Below are 25594 nucleotides of genomic sequence, written 5' to 3'. Positions count from 1 at the left end.
AAAAATAGTATGAAATACGTAAACATGAACCCCCCCCCCCCCCCAGTAGCATTTAGAAATACAGTGTCAAAACCACGTCTTTGTCAAAGATTTTTGTTTGACCAGCACTGGCAACGGACAGTGTTAGAGGAAGAACTTGTGTACTGCACTGGTTTATGAATGCTCATTGGAGTTTTTGTGGCTGGTGCGAGTTCAGAGGAGTCAGGTTCAGTAACCTCCTGCAAGATTTTTAGAGGAGCTCTGGCATGTTTCAGCATGACTGGGCTGGAGCAGAGAAACGAAACAGAACTTGGACAGCATAGGATTACGTGTTTTCGGAAGCCAACACAGAGCACTGATTCAGAGTGATCACAACCAGCAGCCCAACACCAGTGACTGGGAGCCTTCTCTGATGCAGAAGACTACATATCCTAACGCAGACAGCACCTCAGCAAAATTTAACAACAGTCCAGTTGTCTTTATGAGAAGGTATTCGATTCCTTACTGTGTTGGGTCTGCATTTTAAAGGGCATGGATCTTAAGCCACAGAAGATTTCTCCAGCAATTAACACACATTACATACAAGTCCCTGGGTAAGGCACAGTCCTCCCAGATGGCATATGGCAGGAGCATGACCTTCAGAGGTCACTGCTCTCTGCAGGTATCACAGAAGTTAACTATTGCTTTGAAAGAAGTTTTTCTTTCCCAGCATGAAAAAGGAAATTGCTATTTTAGATTAGTTTGCAAAACTTGACACAACACAAGTAAATTCCAAGTTAAAACTATTAAATAAAGCCATACTGACCTCTATACTACATCATCTTACTCTGGCAAGGCTCTAAGAACATGATTAGGAATCTAGCAAGCACATAATCCTTAACTGGGATATCATGCCTCAGCATAAGTATCCTGAATACTGCTATAGCCTGTGTAAGTACTATACAGTTTTGTCACTGAAAGAAACATAGATAAACACACTGGAGTATGTCTTTAAAAAGATTTGAAAAGATTATTTTTAGAATAAAGTGACAACTTACCTAACAACTCTGGTTCTCATGGTGGTATTAGCTGGCCACTTGTTTTGAACAGACTTCTGTAGGCACCCATAAATATACCTCAATGTCCTGCAAAAACAATAGCTACTTTTTACTCATTCCATTAAACTTACAGAATCAAAAAAGCTGGTCAGAAAGGATCTAGACCAGCCTCCTACTTGATGCAGAACTATTACCAATTCTACATTTCCAATTGAGACATAAGCTTTAAATTAATTAAGTTAGTTTGTAAGTTAATAAATTGCTAAAGTGTAATTTTATAAATCTGTGTATTTATATTAAAAAGTAAATTTACAAATGGCAAGGAAAAACCTTCATTAATACGCAATTCTGTGTGCAACTCAGTGATTATTCAGATGTGCATTAAATGGATTGTAACTGTGTTTCCTGTTAAGTAGTATTTCCTTTTTAAAAAGACAATTTTGGTGGTTTGGTTGTTTAAAAATTTTGTATTTTTAATATGCTGTTAATAATTCCATCTCTCTCTCTCAGAGGAGGAGGACTGAAGTGAATTTGTAATCAACTTAAATATATATAATTGTCTGTTAACTACTACTGTATTCTGTATTTTTCTGGAAATATGAGATTGATTACTTCTCTTACTCTTCTTTCCCTGACCTGTTGGGTCTAGTAGTTTCTCTTTCAAAGAACAGCACGTGTGCTAGCCAGAGGCTTTTGCAAAAAGTACTATCAATTCCTGCAGGTGTTATTCTTTTCCCCCCATCTATATTCCTCTGCATGCATACAACAACCCTAGAGACATTAGTCTTATGACTGATGAGCAGAAGATGAACCAGTAAGAACACAATTTTAAGGTGCAATGTAATTCATGCAAACAGGAGTTTTCAAATACAAATCTGAACAGAAAAATGCAAACTTACGGAGGCAGTATCTCTGCAGCCATGAATATTTTCTCCACCAATTCTGAAAGTATACTGAGTAGATGTGCCAAATTAGTGTTTACATCTTCATTTTTTTCTAACTTTGAGGGATTTAACTAAAACAAAAAGAAAAAGATTATGTTTATTCTCCTAACTAGAACTACATACATAGTTCCGTAATATTGAACACTGAACACAACTTCAAAGTAAATTAAATATTCTGCTGCTGTACAAGTCTCTTAGAGAACTCATGAGTCAGTTTCAGCGGCTGGTTGGGAAATGTGAAGAAGCAGTGGCTTTAATTTCTGATACACTAGGATTTTAACAGCTCAGATATTTACCACCTGCATGAGCTTTTTGTCTCAATCCAAATTTCTGAGGACTCCCATCCTTTCCACAGTTAATGTGAAACACAGGAGGGTCATTTTAAAAACAGTTTCAGGTTCAGTAGCAATCACTGTCCCTGGAAGTGTTCAAGGCCAAGGCTGGATGGGGCTTTCAGCAACCTGTCTAGTGGAAGGTGTCCCTGCCCATGGCAGCGCGGTTGGAACTAGATGATCTTTAAGGTCCCTTCCAATCCAAACCAGTCTGTGACTTAATACCAGGAAGTTTTAAGTTAAAAGTAAAGTTCAGACATTGACTTCTGCGGCATCTTGAAGTTACTTAGGTTAGGATATTTGGTAACTGCTACAGAACAGCCTACAATAGCTAAAGAATGAGTAGATAATTTAAGGAAATTTTAATTAAAAAAACTTAAGTTCTACTACGAATACTGTTAAAAGCCAAAAATCTAGGGGGAAAAAAAAAAATCTGTTCATGGATACAGTTTCTGTATTTCTCACGTAAACAACTTTGAGTTCTGAGAGATTACTAAATGTGTCTTAAGCTAATGTTTAACACAAACATAAAACATAAAAGCGTAACAACCGGTAGCTAATTGTGTCAACAAATGAAAATGTTTAAAAACATAGTTCAAGTTATCACCTCACAGGACTGCTTGCTCTCCATTATTTTTAATATAGAGTCTTTCAGTGCATGGTGAACAAAACTTGTGGCTGTGGCTTTCATGTACTGCTCCATAAGTGTACTTGCTAAGGTGGTGGCACGAAACAAGGTAGTAGCTTCATCTGAGAAAAAAGACAGCAAAGTAGAAAGTTGAGAAAAGGAGACAACAAAAAACAGAGGAAAAATGTGTGGTGTTTACACTTTAGATAGATCAATGTATAACTCAACTGAAGGAGGAGAAAAAAAGGAAGCCCTTCCCTCACGACTTGACCCGAGTTCCAGTAAACTTCAGTGTAATTTCATACAGTACCTTCCATGCTTATCTCCCTGTCATTTAGTGTTCGTAACAACAAGGACTCAAGCTTTTCATGAAGAAAAATCTTCAATAAAATGCCAGCCAACAGTGTTCTGTCCTGTCCACAAACATGTGATAAGGCATAGACTACATGAAGTTCTTTCTGGAGTATAAGCTGAAAGAAAAACAGAATTTTAAAATACTCAGAAGTTTTTCCTAACATACAAGTGTCATCAGGTTAACCTGGCAGGGGGCTAAAACAACCACGCAGCCGTTTGCTCACCCTCCAGCCCCAGCAGGATGAGGGACAGAATTGAAAACAACAGTAAAACTTGTGGGTTGAGAAAAAAACAGTTTAAAAGGACAGAAAAAATATAATAATGATAAAATATACAAAACAAGTGATGCACAGCACAGTTACTCACCACCCACTGACTGATGCTCAGTGTTAGTTCCTGAGCCGTGGCCCCTCCCCGGCCAACTCCCCCAGTTTATATACTGGGCCTGATGCCGTATGGCCCGGAATCCCCCTCTGGCCAGCCTGGGTCAGCTGTCCCGGCTGTGCCGCCCCCAGCTCCCCGGGCACCCCCAGCCTGCTCGCCCGTGGGGCAGAGCATGAGGAGCTGGACAGTCCTTGACTGCTCAGCAACAACATGAAAACATCAGCGTGTAATCAATGGTATTTTCATCCCAAATCCAGAATGCCGCACTATGCCAGCTACTACGAAGAATATTAACTCTATCCCAGCTGAAATCAGAACAAACAGCTTTGGAAAAACTGATTTCATACATCTGTAGTGATATACAGATGTCACTATAAATATTTGTATGTCAACCAGTGTTATTGAGATCTGTCTCAAGCAAAATCAGTTTTGACAGATAAATAAGGGAAGTTAAACAACTTCATACCTCTTTAAATTCGTTGTACTCCTCTTCTGGCATGATCTTCTCCATAGAATATCGTGCTCGAACACGCAAAGATCCTGGCTCAATACCTTTTAATGGTACATGGGAACTGAGTTGAAACCACTCGTCTGTTGCATGTCCTTTTTGTAATCGGCTTAATTGGCAACGCATAAACACTTAAGGAAAAAAAAGCATTGTTTAAGTTATCTCCAGTAAAACAGTGCTGCTATTGAACAAAAAAATAGTTTATTTCCAGCACATGCCATCTTGTTTCAGCAAAACAGTATTGGTAAGAGTAATGAAAATTTTTGCCATCGATATACTGACAGATTCGCTCTTCAGTGGTTTAACAGAATGCTGTGAACTAAAGAAGAAATATAAAGCATTCTGTAAAGAATGTATATATATACTTTCAAAAACGCCGCATGGATATTGACAGTTTTCTTTGTAACACCCAAGTAATAAGTGAAAAGTGCTACCCTGCAAATCCAGGTAGCAGTCAGAAACTAAAAATAAATGAAGTGTTCAGAATTCACTATCCTCTTTCCAGCCTTGGGCTGATGCCACCATCAGGTCTGCTCCTTGACAACTTTGCTAGTTCTCACTACTTATTATTATAGTGTTGCTATGGCTTTCCCAAACATTGCCATGTGTATTTCTTTTATACTAACTCTCAGGTTAAGGCTGTAACAGTTCATGAAAATTACCTAAAAAAGTCTTCCTAATCAGCTTGCTACCTAGATAATGATGAAAGTCAACTGAAGAACAGTCAAATGTTTGACTTGACTTTTCGGTGGTGTCGGTAACTTGAAATTGCCAAGCAATGACCCGCACTGCAGCTGAAGTTTGACCCAGCAGCTGGCTAGCAAGCTGCAGCGGTGGCAGCAGAGGCCGATGCGGTGCCGGCACACATGCTCCTGAGCGGAGTTACTCGGCACAGAAAGGGCCCAGGCACTTGCAGAGGCAACACTGTGCCTGTGAAACACAGATGAAATTTCACACTTAGCCTGTCAGTCTTGATCTTTCAAGCAAATACCCTCTCTTTCCATGCCTCTCAATGAGATCTGCTTTAAAGTTCCTCACATAAAAACAACCCAAAAACCACAGAAGTTTTTTTTTTTTTTTGCCACGTTTCCACAAAGCCCATATGCCACACTGCCTTGCAGAAATTGTCAACAGTTCCAGTAGATTTCCCGTTGCCCCAGCGTTCCAATACATAGCAGGATATCATTTGATACTGGAAAAGAAAAACATCGCATTTATAATGCTCACTTCAGGACACTCCTGTTGCCTATTTCATATTCTTTGGAGTTGATAAACTGATACAAGCTAATACATTTAAATCAGTCAAGAAGTGTGAGAAACAATTCATCATCAGCTGCTACTTATCACCAGTGTGGATGGGACAATGTCTTTAGACCAGATAATCAATTGATTTTTCTAGAATATTTCTCCCAGCACCAAAGCTCCTGTACCCGCAACTAAGAAATGTGGTTTTCTTCTTATTTTGCTTGCACATGTAAGGCACATATATGTCAGTGAGAGGAATGGTGAATGAATCCCCAGTGGGATGTGAGGGGGAATTGGAAAAAAAGTAGAACTTGTGGGTTGAGATAAAGACAGTTTAACAGGACAGAAAAAAAAGAGAATAATAATAATGATAATAGAAATGATGAAAGAATATACAAAACAAGTGATGCACAGCACAATTGCTCACCATCCCAAACCCAAACCACAGCACTTATAGAGCTATCAGGAAGAAAATTAACTCTACCCCAGCCAAAACCAGGACAAGGATCTAGAATAAATTGATGATTTAATTTTTTCCCTGTGGTTATAGTAGCACCTCACCGCCATAATATAAACACTATAATCTTGCTTTGATTTAAAAAAAGAAAAAAAGGTCAGAATAGAGATACCTGTACAAGGGCTGCACAATATTTGCTACCATAATTTATATTTAGTAACTTGAAAGGAACAAGACTTTTTTTTCTGTTTAGGAGCTTACACTGAATAAGTAGGCTACCTTAGTAGGCTACAGTAAGACACTGCTGTTAGCTGAAAAATTCAGGGTATTTACAACTTTGCAATCTAGCACATTTTAAAAGAGAAACAATTATACAGAAAACCATCAAAACAAACAATAGTTGATCTCTTTTCTCTAGACACAGGTAAGAATTCTCCTGACAACAGTCTTAATTAAAAAAAAAAACAAACAAAAAAAACCCCACAATATTTCACACGAATACCAGTACAAAAAAAAAAAAAAGGCTGAGGTTTCTTAACGGCTTATTTGCTAATGAAACTACATAATATTTAGTAACAAGATTGTATTTTGATTGTTAATAATTATAACCTGGGAATCAAAGTGAAAAGTGGTTCAACCTTAGGTTTGTTCCAATCCTCAGCCAGGAAATGAACCTGAGTTTACTCTGAAGCCTTTGTCTAAGCCCATCAGAACAAAATGGAGCCATCAGAACAAAATGGAGCCATCAGAACAACATGGAGCCATCAGAACAACATGGAGCCATCAGAACAACATGGAGCCATCAGAACAACGCTAAAAAAATTCTAATTACTGATTCAGAATAAAAACTATTTGAGATCTTGAGGAAGAGGAAATTGCTCAATACGTCGACATACTAAATCCTGCCTTTTGCACCCACACGTCAGTGCCATGTTAGCACAGACCATTTTATAATCTCAGCCATCAGTTTCAAAAACAAGCTTTGGCACTACAGCAAATAACTGTACCTGAAAGGAAAGACATTGGCTAATACTTCGCTTTATGGACTTGTCTGCATGAGGTGACTGCCTCCATTATAAAAATGTTTGTTTTTTTTTTTTCCAACATGAACTAATTTGAAATTAACCAACTATCATGGTGCAAACCAAATCAGAACTTCCACTCCAGTTCAACACTGTGTGGTATTGTCCTGAGAGATTTACTAATTCAACTGTCTACAATCATACCTGGGCATCATCTTTGCAGTAGCAGCGGGTGAAGTCCACTAATACATTCTAGGGCTTTACCTTTCGCAAACCATATTATATACATTTATTTGAATAAATCCTTATGCAATTTACAGTTAGAGAAACAAAAATTTAAATGGACTTGATACTTAACTGTTTAGTGTAATTTCTATTTGCAATACTTTTTAAAAACAAAAATACTCAAATCATTATGGAATACTCGTAATAGGCAAAATTCAAAGTCAAAGATTTGAAAACTGATGAAATATTTTAAAATACTGAAAAAATAGCCTTCATGCTAGTATCGTTTTGGAATTTAACTTGTGTGTGCTACGATGGAAGAAATAAAGCATCGAGACCAATAACTGAGTTCTGGGCCTTCAATCTGCATTACATTGTGGGAAAAGCAAGCAGAAAAGCTGACAACCCAATTAACTGGGAAGATGAATAGTACAAGCCTCACGACTCCCACTTCACAGCAGTCCACAATTAGGAGCTGTGGCTGAAAAAGAGAATGTTCAGGAAAGGAACCAATTCTCTTGCTTTGGAGAGTTCAAGGGTTATTTAGGCAGTGCAGAAGTAGGTTAGATAAGGTCTGGTTTAGCTCATTTTTTCCCCCCTGCACTTCACATAGGTAATGGGGCTGGGGATGTAAGCAGAGAGATGTGTTCATTCAAGTTGACTTAGTCTAATCCTTACCTCAAAATGAAAGGACTGTCACAAGTGTACCTAACTGCAATCAAGAAAGTCAGGCAATCCTCCTCCTGACTTAGATAAAGAAACCTCCTATCACCTCCCACCATCTGCATGCATCCAAAGCTAACACAACCTCCTTCATCTGGACACAGAGGAAGAAACTACAAAAGCATTTTGAGAGAAGTTACTAAGGCATTCCATTCGAGAATTATCCTTTTAAAGATTCTTTTACTAACCAGAGTCTTGGTGTAGATAGATAATGGTTTTTCCAGCTCAAATGAATAAAAGAACAGCACAAGAACATGGTCAGAACTGCAATTACAGCCCTTTTGTCTGTCAGAGGGAATGTATCTTTTTTTCCTCCTGCTATGCAGAAAGTTTTCTAGTCAGAGGAAAGAGAAAGAGGTTTTTAATTGAAGAAGGTTCTGCGAAAGCATTCAAAATGAGTAGTAATTCTTCTACTTTGGTCAAGGTTTCAAAAAAAAAAAAAAAAGAAAATCAAGAAATGAGCACTGAGGCATATGTTAACAGGCCAGTAACGCAGTATGTGCCAACTGAAAACAACTGCAATAGATTATAAATACTCCGACAGGCTTTCAAACAGACAGCTCTGAGCACAATGGAAGAGAAAAAAAATCTTGGAACAAATTTGAAAGGGGTGGGGAGGGTGTCCTGCCCTGCAGGCAGCAAAGAGGAGGTTGGGGGCTGAAGTTGCTCCAGAACAAGTATGGTGGGAAACAAGATACCTTGAATAAGAGAAAAAAGAACCTAAAAACATTGTGTGGGAAGAGAACAAAATTTTAAAACAAAATAAATAAACCCCAACTTCTTCTGTCTCAAGAGCTCAGAATCCACATTCTTCAAACCCTTTCTTTCATAGAAAGCTGATAGATGGTACCATCTGCAGGAACAGAAACAAAACCTCAGTTAAAGAAGCAGCTGTCTGGGGAACACAAGGAAAATAAATCCTTGGGATGTTATAAAAGGCAAAAGGAAATATGGGTCCTCTCTCATTCAGAGCAGTACTGAGGTAACTTCAAGTTTAAGCCCAAGAGTGGTAAAAGGAAAGTAGACAGATGAGGTAAAACTGAAAGAAAACAAGGCAAATTTTGTTCAGAGACCACCAAGATCTTTAAAAAAAATTTTTTTTTTCCATGATGAAAGTACTACACCTTCCCTCCCTTTCTCACTGAAATCAACACAAAAACCTGAGAAGAAATTCCATGCAATAAGACTTAAAACTCTGGAACTTAGCATTTTATGGAGCAGACTAATACTGACGGCTTTTCTTTCCTCTTGCTTTTGGGAAATACAGTCATTGTATAACACAATGGCTACTCTACAACAGAGCTAGGAAAGCCATCAGATACACAGGACTGGATTACCGTGCATTTTATTACTAATAAAACATGCAGGTTCTCATTGTAAAAGAATTAATGGGAAGCCAGTACCAGACATCCAAAACATACAAACACAGCAGTATGGTAAGCATAAAAATATACTTAATTCCCTTGTGACAATGTTTGACAAGAGTAATGAAAACCACAGAGAGTATCCATTGCTGCAACACATAGGCATCTTTTACAAAAAAATACTTACATATATCTGGATCTTTACTTTTCTTTGTTTTGTTACTAAGACTTATCTCAAATCTATTAATATCAGATGAAAGATCACTAGGAGAAAAGACAGAAAGCCTCAATTAATACTATACTTGGCTGGCATATAAGCTTATTCTAAACTCATTTAAATCCTGAGTTCTCATTATCAGCCAACGACACTTATATTAACAAAGATATTTAGGTGCCTACAGAAAATTCCACCCGTGCAGAATTTGGCTGAAAGGTTGCTGCTGTGTAACCACACATACAGTATTTTTAAAAAGCATATGCAAAACAGTGTGCAGAGTTAAGACTCTTAAATGCAATGCAACTTACAAGTAAAATTCAGTAATTCAAGGAGATTAAGACTTACTCAAAGACAAATTCTTCTGACCACACAGGGTTCTGCCCTTCCCTGATGTGTGTTTTTGCTACCTGAACACTGTTCAGGTAGATGTTACAATACGGATTAGTAAAATGCTTTACTGGGAGCGTATGAGCTTCTTCTACATGCAAAATAAGACTGCTGACCTAAAAAAAAGAAAACACAAACACACAAAATTTACTTTTTGTTGTTAAAATAGAAATACGAAACACGTGAATTGTTTTTTATCCTCTGTGCAGAGACTTAATGTATGACTACTGAATACAAATCAAAATTTCCTAAGAAGAAAAGCAAGGAACAGAAGTAAGGGAACAACATTTTAAGGGGCACAGGTGACAAAATAAGAGTAACTCAAATAATTACTGAAAACAAATCCTGAGCCCCAATGTTTTTAAAGCATCTTATTTTCTTCTTTTAAAATTATCTGAGAGACATTAGGATTTGTAAACACTAGCTTTTCTATGCACAATTTTAATGAAATCGAAGACTTGCACCTTGAGTAGGAGCCATGGACAATTCCAAACACAATGGCTTTTTGGTGCTTTACTAATAGATTATGTAGGATTCCTGTGTGCAACATATTACATTCTATTCCTTTATATAGATGAGCATTTTCTTCACTTTTTGAAGTAAAGAATTATTTCAGTTGTCACTTTTTTTGCTTTGCTTTTGCAGCTTGAAGCCCCCAGTTTCACCTGTGACTTTATCTGTGAATTCACCTAATTTAGTTCATTAATTCAGAAGTATCCAAACATCTTTTAATGTTAACTACAGAACAGTTGTGCATCCTGAAAAACATCCCGTTTTATTCCTTTCTCCACTGTCTGTTAAAACTACATATCAAACACTCCTATCCACAGATCAAACACTCCTATCAATCAAAAATATCAGGGATTCTTGAAGTATTTTACTGTTATTCTCCAAAGACTTAGACATCTATGACTATTTGTTCTCTACCCCTGAGGAAATTCTGGCAAACACAGCACTTCCAAAACACTGAGAGAAATTAAGCCACAAGCATGGTTCAGCGTGTATTTGTTACTGAAAAGGAGTAACATAAGTTAAACATGTATTTTGTGTACATGTCACATAATTCTGTCAAATTTTTAAAGCTTCCCAGATGTGCTAAATTTTAAAAGTTAAGACGACACAAACTCTTGACTTCTTTTACTCAAATGTGGTCAGAAATTAATACCTAGCAAAGCATGTGCAGATTGCCAAAAGCCATTCTGGGTTTTATGTATATAGATAATATAACAAACTGTAGATCATTCTAGTTGGTTTCACAAGGGTACTACTGCGTAACTCCAAAAAAGAAAAGAAAATACATGCAGGATTTACTACTGTTGAAAGTAAAATTGTGAAATTTATCCGTATTGTTTTGCAACAGGGAGACAAAACACTCCTCCCTATGTACCACCAACCCCGTAACATCAGCTTCACCTGACGTAGACGTTTATTTGAAGTTCCTGGACTGGTTTTTCTTAAACTGCAAAACATCTGCAGAGCTTTCATCCAGTCCTAAGAGAAAAGGATGCAGAATAAGGTAATAAAACAAAGTCAGATACAGCATTTTGCAGTGGAAAAGACATCTAAAAAGAGTATCTGAAGTTTTCCCTTTAGCTTGGCAAAACATAAGTTTTCTGTAATTCCAAAGTACACAATTTGAACATAAAAGCAAGCTCCTTACCTTTACTGAGCAAAACATAATAAAGGATTTGCAAATCTGAACCATTTTGTCTTTTAGAAATATCAGACATTACTCATGGACATACAATGTGACCTTTATCAATTTTCCACTCTAGTAATATTACATGAAACTACAAATGGTATATAAAATAAAGTAGAACTTGATTGCTTCTGAGAAAATTACAGTTAACAAGCCAAACTGTTCCAATTATTCTCAGTACTTCTGCATGACAGTCATAATACTGTCCATACTTCAAAACAAATACTAAAAAAGCATTAATAGAGAAACACAGAAGCATATATCCAACATTCCCCACTTCACTCACAAACACGCAAAGCAGGGTGTGTGGATGGATTCTGTTTTGATCAACGAAATAAAGAGGTTGTCTAACACCGAACTGACCGTAGAACCTTTGTGCAATTTTTTTTGAAAACAAATAAGCTCTAGCATGCGGTGACAACTTGCCAGGCCACCTCTGAAAAAGTCACTGCAGCATGAGAAAGTTGCTAACAGAGGAGCTTTGCAAGGGGCCTTTGGAAGGTGGAAAATACGTTATAGCCTCATTCTCTAGTCTTCGTCCCCCACCCACCAAACTTTGTGTAGCTCTTGCAAAGCACAAAAACTAGGTTTTGACCAACAGTTGCCTTAAGTCTCTAGCTCAAAGATCCGCCATTCATCAAAAACCCCACAACACTGTTTCAATCTTACCCTTCACAATATCTTCCACATTTTAAAAATACAGGAACATGTACTTGCAGCTATTCTCAGCTAGACCACTTTGTGAGTCAAGTTTCAGCTTTCAAAACCTTCCACAGAAGGAAAAGCTTTCAAATACACATCACAAAGTTTCTGTAGCTTGTTTCCTTATTCTCAGGAGTAAACAAATGCCTCCTAAATACTCCAACAGAAATATTTCCTGGATGCATAGCACGCCTCTATACTCACAGCAGGAAAACCTTTCCCATTAAAAGCTAAAGCTTACAGCAGTGAGAATAAACAACGTGCCACAGTAAGCACAGTGACAGCAGCACGTAAGGCCACATTTTACATCCACTTTTGTTTTGTATGAACCATAAAGACAACATGCAGTCTATAGGATGGTGCTGCTTCGGTATTTATTTATCACATTCTAAGAAAGCCTTAATACACACATAAAACTATTCTTCTATGAAATGTTACAGAGTAAAGAAAGCTGAACTTTCTCAAAAATAAATACCTATAAACTTTCCTGGGCCAAAGCCATATTATTAAAAAACCGCTTTATTCTGTATAAATGCAGTGAACAGCCTGTTAAGCAGATCAAAATCAAAAGCAGATTATATCAAATGTTCAGGGAACAAGACAGGATATTCTGCCTTCTACACATTCTTAATTCTTTCAATTTCTAGAACACAAAAGACATTGCAGGTGTAACAAAAATTAATGTATGAGTGTGGAAATTAATGTACACATTCTCAATTACTATACAGCATGCTGCTTCTCAAAAGACAGTACATTAAGAGTTGTGTGACAAATGCCACTGCATCATCCTGTCGTCTCAGTGACTTTCATAAACTTGTATTAATTTAACAGGAAAATTTGTGCTTTCCTTTATATACAAGAATAATACTGAATTTATACTGCATTCATGCTCTAGTGAATAGCAGTCTATTACACATGCTCTAAACAGCTTTAATTCCATTCAGATAAAATCAAATGCAATGCTTAACCTCTGATGCAACAGGTGTATTTGAGTTGTGAACTTTCAGAGCTGTAAACTTAATAAGTAAGGACACTGCCTCACCTTAGATACACTCTCCTGCTCGAGAGTGAATTTCAGATAATTATGCTCCTACCCTTCAATTCTTAATCAGCAAACGTAACTGCTAGAGAGCTTGTAACTAAAGGATACCAACTAAAACCAGAAAACCTTACTTTTTGTGCATGATCCAGGCCCAAGACTATGAAAAACCACCAATTTATGGACAGGACAAATAACTGCAAAAGGCAGCCTTTCAATATACTTTGGTCACTGAGCACACACATGTGCATTAGCATTTTAGTTTGTATCAGGAATACGCCTTTAAAGGAAAACTCCCACTTACCATGTTTTGGTTTATAACATGTAAGTCTTGGAGAGTAAATTATTTTTCTGAGTTGAACTGCTTCCAAAAAAATGTTTTCCAGAAACATACATTGTAAAATAATGGAAGTTCAGTCCATGGGACCTGACTGGAACTTGTCCAAAGTAAAACCCCCAAGTGCAGATAATGTAGGTGCTGGACTCTCACTGCTAATCGTTCCCCTTACAGATCTGCTACTACTCCATTGTAACACCTGCTAATATAGACATAGCCACTAACTATTTGTGATACGCTTGCTTCCTGTTTAAGAAGGGCAATATCATTAAGCACCACAGAACGAAAAATGTCTTTTTGGTATCGTATTTACCAGCAAAAGCTCTCACCTGTGCTTGTTCTGGAGTTTCACCTGCAAAGTAAAAGATGTAATGCTCTTCACTAAAGTGCTGAACTACTATCTGAAAACAGTTTGGCCTGAAAAACAAACAAACAAAAAAAACACGTTTTATTAATCTTCGCAATATTAACAGACACTGCATTTGTTGATCGGTGCCAAAACAAAGCTTATACTGAAGTAATACATTTCTGCTTTTTGTCCGTAGGGAGCACTGAACATTGCATCAATTTTTGTTTGCATGCATGTAGCATCATCACACATGGAAAGAGGAAGAACTCCAACTAGAAAATTTCTCATGTGCTTCAAAGCTGCATTTTGTTTTGAATTTACTATGTCATTTTAAGAAGATCAGACTTCAGTACAGCTCATTTATTTTGGAATATTAAGAAACTTTTACAATGGCCTGTACTGAATGGGCATGCATGCTGACTTACAGTCAAGGCAAAAAAATAGCCACCTGGTAACAGAAAGGACTTGTCAACGGGGACTCCTCCTAGATACTTTAAAAGCCAGAGTGGTTCAGCATTAGTTCCCAACCAATTAATCATACATTAAGGATTTATTCTTTCAGAAGTTCAGGAAACAAGATTAACATAAGGAATCCCCAATCTGAACGTGTACCATGGCTCTTGCAACCAATAAAATATGTACGGATCACATACTAACCATTGAATGTGACACAAACCTCTACAACCTTAAATGCAACTGTAGTGTCTTTGACATTTTATGTACCTCCACTGATTTGCCAAAAAGTCAATCAAAAATACTTCGTGTTGTTAAATTACAAGCTATTTAAACTGCACACTTCACTTATGACCTTCTGCACTGTGCTCAAGGAAATTTAGCTCTGCCAAAACCAGCGTTACATGATCCTATTCCATTTGCAGTTTCAGTCTTCAGTTCCCTCATCTGTTCCAGGGCCTGGAGAAACACTGACATAGCACTCTGTGGCCATGCCTCGGAAGGGTGGGGTAGAGCAGGAAGTGGCCAGGTCTGGGGCTAATTAAACCATTGCTACCAAAGAACCCTGCAAAGCTACAAACTCCATCATACTTCTGAGAACAGCGCAAAGGAGGTTTTTGCCACCTAGTCAAAATGCAGGAGGAACTTAGCTACAGTTCCTCACTAACAGCTGCCTAAGCTGGTGCAACTATGCATCTCATCCTACCCATGTGTATTATCGCTTACTGTCCAACTACACTAACTCACAGCACAGCGTTTCTTAAAAGCTGTTTAAGAGACAGGCACTGTTAACCAACATGTTCCTTGTTTACAACATACACCCAAGCATCCGGCATAATTGCCAACTTACATAAGGAACATTTCAGTAATTTTTTTGTTGCTGTTATGGTACTCTGTACCTCATTCCATTCATTTAATGGATTTTTCAAAACTGTTAAAAAAGATTTAAAAAAAACCCAAACCATCAAACAAAAGCACCAGTCTTTGCAGTTTAAGAAACGCCACTAATTTCAAGCATTTGTCTTTTAGTTATTCTTGTGACAAAACTTCAAGTTGACTATATATCATTTTTTAATAACCATTAAGATCCACGTGATAACGAGAATTTCTATCTACCACTTGCAGGAGTAAGTGTACCTGTTTCTTCTATATGACATTATAAAAGAGGACAGTGGACTTTTTTTGGTAACTACCAATGAACAAATACGTAAATTCTTTCTTGTTAATTACCAATGATATCTGAAAGACTTTTGATCCCTAACTTCTTTGCTGATAATCACATCCCTTGCAGCTGGCATAGTTTGAATGTCAAAATATTACAGTAAATAAGATTTGATGTCAAAATTATCTCTGAATATAGTAATTGTGAAAAAACAATTTCTGAGGATATTGACTTATAGGAACTAGTTTACTGCTAAATTGGTCTAATAGCTTTCAAATACCTATCAAAAGAATGTAGATTCTTATTTCAAAAGGATTAAAACCCTCAGTTCATAATCTCTAAATTCTGCAAAATGAAACATGGAACAATTAATGCACTCAGTATTAAAAAATGACAATGCAAAAAAACTTGAATCATCATCACATCTTATTTCACAATAAAACTTTAATACTAAATTCTAAAATTTCTAACTAGAAGCTGTTTATGTACACTTGCCAGCAATTGAGTTGCCATGGCTAAACAAATTACTCTTCATCAGCTATATTGGTCTACGCATGCTCTTGCAATTCACATCTACTACAGGCTCTTGGTTCATACCAATGAACAATGCAATCCAGGGCTAGTCGGTCACCAGTGACATATTGCCCGAATCTTGTACCTGTCTCAAATGAGCAGTCAACTCTCCTGCTGCATGTATGACAGTAACAGGCAGCGTCCTACCTGCCAAACAAACTGTCATGTACTCCGTAGACGGAACACACACTAAGGTCTATTAGTCCTTTGGGTTTTGTGGCTCGTTTTTCACTTTCAAAATAAATAAGCTGGGCATCATTTCCCTCTAATATAAAGTACAAGTTTTTCCATCTCTTTCCTTTACCTGTAGAAGAGCCAAGCAAAAAGTTACAATACTGTTTAAAAGAAAATGTACATTTTGTAAATGAAGAAAACAAAAGAGGGCAGTAAAGTTTTTATCAAATTGCAGACAAGAAAAATGTATACGTAATCAAACTTAAGTGATATCATCAGTATACATACTCAATTTTATGCAACATGTGGCTAAAACTAGACCCCCTTCATAGATGCAGGTAGAGTTGCAAAAGGTTCTCTAAACATTTTCACTAATTTCAACAGGATTAAGCAAGTGCGTATGAGCTGCCTGGACAGCGAGTTGCTGTCAGTGTTAAAGACTGTATCTACACAGTTTGCAAATAATGATGCTCTGGATCCCATTTATTGCAATTTTAATTAAGAAATAGAGTCCTGACATAAGAAAGTTACTCCTAAACTCTGACCAATGTTTAGCAGATTGCATTACAGTATCTTAAAACAGTATGGCTGAAGAACAGAAATGGGAATATGTTATATGCAAACTTAAATCAGAACCGTGCCCCAAATGCAACCATATCTAAGAATTTGGCTGGTTCCACTTCTTTCAGAGAAAATGTCCTCTGAACGAGAATGGATTAGGAACTTTCTGCAACTAATTAATGCATACGTTACAGTACCATTTAGAAAAAGCTTTCAGCCTTAATTTTATATTTTGGTCATCATAAATCCACCATGGGCCCCAATAAACGAGTAAAAGCACTGTTTTGAAAAGACAAATCTGACATCCACTTACTACACTCCGTCTTCTAGATGGAAGAGTGATTTTCCTGAATTTGCACCATATGGAGATATGTACATCTCTCTATACCTACTCAATACTCTGATTTGCACATTTAAAGTATCCCATTATCTCTTTTAGCTAAAGGTTTTCAATTCATTCTTATTTGATTCCTTACTCTACAACATTGCTCTGCATCTCCTCTCAGGATCAGCCTTCTCAATAGAAGAGATGCTTTCCTTGTTCTATTCAGAGAGTCTACAGTTTGGGGTAGTTCGGGTTTTTTAACGTGTCCTTTATATTTGGCTATATTTAAAATCATACCTTCTTTCTCACTTTTGGTTGCTATCCAGATTACTATCTGTAACTTATCCTCCTAGTTATGGTCTCTGTCATTTGCAGAAATTTTATTATTTATAGTTAGAATTTCTGCTTCCATTAATGTTGATCTTTTAAAAAGCAGAAGTATAACACTTGGTAAGGGACGAGCTTCCTCAGACTTCAAAGATGTACTCAATTCTTCAGGATTATACTGAGATGAGTCAAGCAGTCAGCTTTTAATGTATTTATTGTATGGTATGTTGACTGTGCCAGTGTTAGAACCCTGAAAAAGTCACTATGTATCTTGCACAGAAGAATATACATTTTAAATTTAAGATTTAAAACATATGACCTACCTTGGAATAACAAAATTAAACCAGCTGTGATCTCCAAAGATTTATACTATCCTTGCTCTCTCTAACCTACTCTATCAGCTAGAATTTAATGATTTACATATTAAATACACACATTTTTAATGAAAATATACTTAATTTCATGACTTTGAATGCTACCTTTGAGAAGGATGCCTAGTTCTTGTGCTGTGCACTGATTTTTTCAGAGTCACTGACAATCAACATTTTCACATGATAGTATTATGTGTCATGTTCTTCTACTCATGTACTACTTAAGAGATATTTCATACTCTTCACACACTTTCTAGAACATTTTGCCCACTTCAATTTTGTCCTTTCTAGCACCACTACTCTACTAAATTCACTAAGTATGCATGTTCAGCTTGGAGAAGAGAAGGCTGAAGAGCAACCTCATGGCTGAGGGGTGACCTCACCAGAGTCTACAAATTCTTCAAGGGGTGCAGTGGAGGGAGAGGTGCTCATCTCCTCTCTCTGGTGACCAGTGATAGGACATAAGGAAATGGAATGAAGCTGTGTCAGGGCAAGTTCAGTTTGGACATTAGGAAAAGGTTCTTCACTAAGAGGGTGGTTAGTCACTGGAACAGGCTTCCCAGGGGAAACATCACTGCACCAAGCCTGTCAGAGTTCAAGGAGCATCTGGATGATGCTCTTAGTCATACGGTTTAGTTTTAGACAGTCCTTTGAGGAAGCAGGAAGTTAGCACTTGATGATCCTTATGGGTCACTTCTAACTTGGCATATTCTATGATTCTGTGATCCATATCCACTTTTTTTTTTTTAGAAAAAGAATTCATAGAAGTAAAAATAACTCACTTTTTTTCAGAAGGTAACCTTTTTTGACAATATTTTTATAAAAAGCATCCTTTGTTTTCCGACGAACTGTATTGTAGATTTCTTTTCCATCCACTGTATCATTAAACACTTGTTCTTGGTGCTGGGAAACATGGAAGAAAAACATATTTTCAGCTCAGAAATTGCCATTAAAAAATTGCATACTATGAAGCTGCAACCAGGATCATCTTACTGAATGCTACCAGCTTAACTACTATCTTGCTTTCATGCATTTTAATAAAGCAATGTAATTTTTCATAAACTACCCTTGCTAGAAATGCAATATAAGTATTTACATATTTCCAGATTTAAGATAGAAGAAGAAAGTTTTCAACACAGACCAACTTCTACAAAGTAACATTGTGTCTTTTTCAGCAGCATCTTTGACCAGGATTTCTGGTAAATTTATGCAAGCCTTTAAAGATTTATCTAGCTTCTAACCGTCTTCTATCAAAGCTCTGGGGACTGAATAACCATGAATAAACTCTGAAGCAACAAGAATGGTGCAGATCACAATTCAAACCAACTCACTCAAAGTTGCACAGTCCCTCATTAATCTCATTAGAACTCACATGTCCTAATTCAGTAGAACTCAAGACAAGAGAAGAAAGCAGAAACAGGAAATAGAAAAAGGATAAATTCACACAGAAAATTTTTGGGTCTGGAAACGCAAGTAACAAATGAGAATTGTCAAAGGCCAAGCCAAGTTTGACCTTACCAAGTAAGCTGATCAGCAGAAGTTCTTTTAGCCATTAAGAAAACATGAAAAGCAAAACGGTCAAGCAGCAAGAACAGCATTGAGATGAAAAGTAACATGTATGGCTCATACTAAATATTCTACTTTTCTTCCTACCCATATATCTACAACAATTATGATTTTGAACAACATGACAAAAGCAAGATGAAAACTACTTTGGTAATGCTAACAGGAATTACCAGACCTACAATGGAAGCAATGTCCAGATGTATATGAGCTCAAGATAATTTCCATCACATAGCTATGCAAGGCACAGTGCACAAAAGAACAGCTCTAGTGACAAATATTTTTAAGTAAATTTCTTATTAGACACAGGAATTCAATGAAACTAACCCTAAAAGCATGCATGACTTTTGAATTTTTTCCCCTCAAAAACATAGAGCGTGGTAGCATGTAGAAGGGAGGTAACACAAAGCTGAACATAAATGGCACCACTGACCACAAGATTTTTAAACAAAGTGACAAACATGTCTGAATAGGTTAAAAGAATCTGAAGTAGTCTCTCATGGAAAATTAGTCAGTGCAGAGAAGGTTATTAACACAGGAACTGTAAGTGCATATGCAAAAAGCTAAAATGAAGACAATTACTGCCATGATTCAAGAGGAATGATGGAGCATGAGAAATGTTATTAGTGAAGCCTTTCACGGAGCAGTCTCCATTCATATCCGCTTTTTGTCCCGACAACATTACCAAGCAAGAGTTAACAGCAGCAAACAACTGGGAAGCACTGATAGGAAAGACTGGAGTAACAAGCTGTAAGTCTACTAGTACAACATAAAAGTTACACCTGTTAATACTTACCACTAGAGAACAGAAAATGATAAACAGCTGGGTCATTCACAGGACTGAGCTATGACATAACATGGCTATGACAACATACTGGGTCTGGCAGGGATGGAGTTGACTTTTGCCACAGCAGCCCGTATGGTACTGTGTTTCGGTTTTGTGACTAAACCAGTGTTGTTTTATGCATCAGTGTTTTAGCTCTTGCTGATCAGTGCTTGCACAGCCTTAAGACCTTCTCCATTCCCCACTCTGCTCCCCTTCTAAGCAAGGTGGCTTGGGTGGGAAGATGCTGGGAGAGACACAGCCAGGACAGATGACACCAACTGATCCAAGGGATATTCCCTGCCACATAACATCATGATCAGCAATAAAACTGGCTGGGGTGGGGCTGTCTTCCTGGGTCACCACTGCTCAGAGACCGGCTGGGCATCAGTCTGCTTGTGGCAGGTGGTGACTGACTGCCCTTGCAACACACCCACCACCCCTCCTTTGCTTATTAAACTGTATTTATCTCAACCCAGGAGGTCTTTTGCTTTTGCCCCCATCCCGACGGACAGGGGAGTGAGCAAGAAAAGGTGTGGGTCCTTAGCTACTCACCAGGGTCAACCTACCACAGAAAATGACACCTATTCTAGGATATCTCTAACTATTTTCCAGACAGAATGGGAATTAGCCATGACATGGTACTCTAAACCATTCTGGTCCACCACATTCACGAAAGGCAAGCTTGCACCAAAATTGGCAGCAGCAGGGCAACTACGAGGACATTACAAGGGAACAGGATCAGCTTTGGTATGCTTAGCTTAGTGAACTAAGAGAGAATACAAGAAATGTTCTCATTAGTATGACAGATCTCACAAAGGGGTAAGAATTGACCATAACTCTACTTAGGGAGGAAATTAAAGGCAAATTTCTAACCACTGAAACAGGAAAGTTTGGGAACTGAGGGAACAAAATATATACGTATACTTTATAACTAGCTATAAGCTTATGAAACGGTAGATTATGTGGTGTTCTTACTACTAGTGGTCTCTTAGGATGAACTTCTGCTATGGGGCAAGAACGCTCCAGAACAAGCGCTGCAATCATCCCCCTAACCTAGGACTAACGTACAGCGTGGTTGAAACAGGGACCAGAGCTAGGGGCACAGAGCAGAGGACAGACAGTGCTTACCATATTTTATGCTGACTACAAGCCAACCTTTGGCAAGTGAATGCATTTGAGGATAAAACAAAAGAAACACACAAGCTGAAAGAATTAAATTGGAGATGATGCTGTTTAACTACTATTGGTATCTCTGCTGTAATTCAGTTCACAAATTGATTTGATGATGACTAGGCCTGCGTCTTCAACAACAAATGCTCAGAAATGAAATCTTACCTGCATTGGAACAGGATCTTTAAGGTAATAACCTTCAACAATCTGTTCTTTTCTATAGTGCTCAATGATGTCAGCAATACTGTTCCAATAAGAAAAAGAGGATTCTAATGTTAAACAGGTTAGTTTTTCCTCTGTTTAAGAATTTGCTTTTCTATGCAACTACAGTTTCTCACAAAGTTTTAATAAAATCAAGTGTTAAACACCATAATCTTATTTGTAGCAATGAGAATTTACTAATATACTGAAGTCAAGAAAGTTCACAAAATGGTATTCAGAATGTATTAATTCTAAACGCTGCAAAATATTTTAATTAGTTGCTTAAAATGCCAAATGAGGACACGGCTTTTTCCACACTCAAGTAGCACACATGCATTACCAGCTCTCCAACCAGGCTGAAAATTGCTATTTCATTGGCAATAAGTCCTACAGTAACTAGGGAAGGGGAATGGGAGATAGAGCAAGTGCAGAGTAGTTTCTTTTTAAGAGGACAGGAATAGAAAACAGACAAGGTTTGTAGCAGAGCTTATACAGCTTATACTTGGAAATGACTGCTATCCTGTTAAGTTAAATACTCAGTCAGTAGCATTCCCCTGCAGGGAAGCATTCATTCTAATCACCAGATTCAGACTGAGTTGCATTTGTAAGGTTCAGGAGAGACACACACAAGCTGAAATTCAAGGCATTTGAGTTCCTCTAATGTGTTTTTGGAGTTACTGAAATTTACACTGTAATAAAGAACAGCAGCATGAACATCAATAGGAATTAATCATCCATACACAAAATATCAACATAAAAAAAGGAACTAAATAATTAAGTAGAAAACAAAAATACACTGAGTGTGTCTTCTCACTTCATGCATACTTAGTTATGTGTGTAAAGATAATCAACAAGATGTGCAGCAATGAAATCTTTGACCTGTTACAGTTGGATAGAGTTGTTTCCAACACAGGAACAACACCTGATACTGTAAAAATAAATCTCAAAAACATTTAAATAAAGCTATAGCAAGACACCTTTGTTCACTTTTCTGTCTCACTTTCTAAAGCTATGAACTAGTGCACACTTGATAAAATAATCTTCCCAGAAATATTTTTTTTCAGGTATGTAGATTGACCTTAATTTCTCTTTCAGTATTACTGATATCCAATAATTTATTTAAATTTTTACTGAGATGCAATCTGCATGTGCCATTTTCTGAATAAAAATTTAAACTTTTCCACACTACGGAAAATAATGACTCAGTCATTATATTTTGCATGTTGAATAGCTACTGCCAACATCCTGTAGTAAGTAATAGACTGTTGTATAATTTTTCTCACTCATCAGATTAAGAATACCTTGACTTGTCAATGCCTCCTCTCCTTCCTTGAAAATGCCAGGAGTTCCTCTATATAAGGAGCAGATGCCTAACTTCTTCCAATTTCATAAAATGGGCTGAAGAATAAACTCAGTTGTATTTGAAGACTCCTTTTGTAGCACCACGTAGGCTAAAACTTTATGCCCTGACAGAAGGACTAAGGGCTTGCCTCTGCAGCCCTCTCCTCCTGCAAGTGGAGTTTATTCAGATGGTCACTTATATATTGCCCTACCACTATGACAGATCAAATGCTTGAACAAACTGTACACTGCAAACACAAAGATACCAGATATCTCTAGTCAAGTACACTACAGAATGTGAATTTGCAAGTGATCAGGGTTATCTAACATGTAAAATGTCAAGACTGAAATCAGACTGACCACAAAACTTATCTAGGGGACAGGAAAATGAATCATAGCCTTCTTCAGTGTCTGACAGCAACAGAAATTCTATTTACACAAAATGCATCAAGGAAGGTACAAATAAGCACGGATTTTAAAAAAACCCCAAACATTAAACTTGGTTTGATATACAGAAATAAAGATGGATCTCAATACTACATTACAGTTACTTTAGTAACTTTAAAATCCTTAGCATAGGGCTTGTTAGGTTCCCCAGGTCTTGGCTACTTGGATGACTTTAAAAGTATCTCACTATCATGAGCAGTATCTTCTTTTAATACTTAAAGAATGAATTGAGAGTTATGCCAACAGCTGATATTTCAAATAACAAAGAAACCTGAAAGCAGAACTAAACACCACCATTCTATACACTGTTAAATTATAAAGACGAAGAATTTTCATTACACCCATATTGTTCAGCCTGCCACAATACAGATTAATCTACCAGTTGAAACAAAATTATTTTCCAGTCTTCTCAGTTTTCAAATTGTACTGTCTCTCAAATTCAAGATAATTTGAAAGTTTATTCACTCTATAAACTATCAAGTCAAAGTTTCTTATCTTCTCTTTTGACAGAGAATCACTAGAAACAAAGAACCACCCCTGATTTTACAGGTTGTTTTGAATGCTACCTGTTACGTAGGTTGAATTTTGGAAAGAAGGCAGATACAGAAAAGGACAGGAGAAATGGCCTGGTATGCTTTTCCTACCACATTCTAAAATCAGAATTGAAACATTAATAAATGCTCTCTTACATAAAAACACTGTGAAACACATATGGAAGTTATTCACAGAAAAGCTGAGCACAGAAAGCACTTCTGGAGACCACCTAGCCCAAGCCCTCAGCTCAAAGCAGGGTCAGCGATGGCGGGGAACTCTGTCCCTTGTTCAGTCACATCCTGAGCACCCCCAAGGGTGATACCCATACCTTTCTGGGTAACTTGTTCTAGTGTTTGATCACCCTCATAGTAAAAGCCATATACCAGTAAATGCACATCTTTGGACTGAGATCTCATGACACAGTTACTGAAATCACAACTGTACAAGGTCTGCCTGGGATGGAGTTAATTTTCTTCATAGCAGCCCATGCAGTGCTGTATTTTAGATGTGTGAGTGAAATGCTGTGTTGATAGCACACCAGTGTTTTGACTATTGCTGAGCCATACTTGCAGTGTTGAGGCTTTCCTTTCTCCCCTGACTCTGCTCCCCTGCACCCACCCCACAAGTAGGACAAGGGTGGGAAAGGAGCTGGGAGCAGACACAGGAGGACAGCCCGAACCAGCCAAAGGGATATTCCCTGCCACATAATGTCACGCTCAGCAATAAAAGCTCAAGAAAAGGAGGAGGAAGAGGGGGACGTTAAAAGGCCTGTGGAGGGCTGACCCCAGAGGCAGCTGAACACCCTGTAGTGCTTGCTCATTCCCTGCCCTCGAACAGGAAAAGCAAATGTAACAAAACTCATGCGTCAAGATAAGTGAAGGGAGCAGGGTCACGCCAGTGATGCAAAAGCAATCACTCACCAAGCTCAGAAGCAGACTGATGCTCAGCCTGAGCAACACCCACCTTGGAAGATAAAACATCCCCTCCGGTTTTTATTGTGGAGCATACCTCTGTGGTCAGTTTGGATCTCTGGAAAACAGAGAAAGCCTCAACACTGCGCAAGCACTGCTCAACAAGAGCCAGAAGACCAGTGTGTTATCAACACTGTTTTAGCCACAAATCTGAATCACAGCATCATACTGGATGCTGTAAAGAAAATTAACTGCACCCAAGTCAGACTCAGTACAACTACCAAGAAACACCTTTTTCAATTTTCCATGAAAATGTAGAAAGAAGACTAATGAAGTAATTTGTTATCCATGGAATAAGCACAAAGATCCACAAAAATTAAATGCTTTACTAAAGTCCATGGGAAAATACTCCTTTTTTACACAGTCAACATAATTCCTGCAATATGCAGCATATGGGCTACGTAGTGCGACCTGCGGGGGGACAGCTAAAAGAGTACAGGGTAGCTCCTCTGCAGAGCTGATAGGAGAGAACAAAATAACGAAAGCAGATCTCTGTGACAGACTGCAAACACGGCCTGTCAGTCATAGTCATCAACAGAAATTGTAAGCAGTTTACATACAGAGTGGTGGAAGCACATGCAAAAGGAACAGGTTGGTGGAAAAAATAAGTCTTCCTATGCAGTACAGACTATGAGACTATAAGATTCCTGAGATGTACCGAGG

At 37.7% G+C, this 25594-nt stretch overlaps 1 protein-coding gene across 1 annotated transcript in view; it reads right to left on the bottom strand.

Annotated features, from left to right (window-relative positions):
• RASA1 (RAS p21 protein activator (GTPase activating protein) 1) overlaps positions 1–25594 on the bottom strand; it is a 58343-nt gene that overhangs the window by 9323 nt on the left and 23426 nt on the right. The window contains exons 9-20 of the mRNA XM_010295238.1: positions 21603–21681; positions 18661–18781; positions 16268–16424; positions 13913–14000; positions 11220–11297; positions 9765–9922; positions 9390–9466; positions 4125–4297; positions 3231–3390; positions 2900–3042; positions 1916–2031; positions 1017–1103 (exon numbers count right to left, since the gene is read on the bottom strand). Coding sequence (XP_010293540.1) covers positions 1017–1103; positions 1916–2031; positions 2900–3042; positions 3231–3390; positions 4125–4297; positions 9390–9466; positions 9765–9922; positions 11220–11297; positions 13913–14000; positions 16268–16424; positions 18661–18781; positions 21603–21681 — 1437 coding nt within the window. The remainder of the gene's footprint in view (positions 1–1016; positions 1104–1915; positions 2032–2899; positions 3043–3230; positions 3391–4124; positions 4298–9389; positions 9467–9764; positions 9923–11219; positions 11298–13912; positions 14001–16267; positions 16425–18660; positions 18782–21602; positions 21682–25594) is intronic.

Source organism: Phaethon lepturus, unplaced genomic scaffold (assembly GCF_000687285.1).
Source record: "Phaethon lepturus isolate BGI_N335 unplaced genomic scaffold, ASM68728v1 scaffold12829, whole genome shotgun sequence".
Lineage (NCBI taxonomy): Eukaryota > Metazoa > Chordata > Aves > Phaethontiformes > Phaethontidae > Phaethon > Phaethon lepturus.
This window is presented reverse-complemented; position numbering and strand designations above follow the sequence as displayed.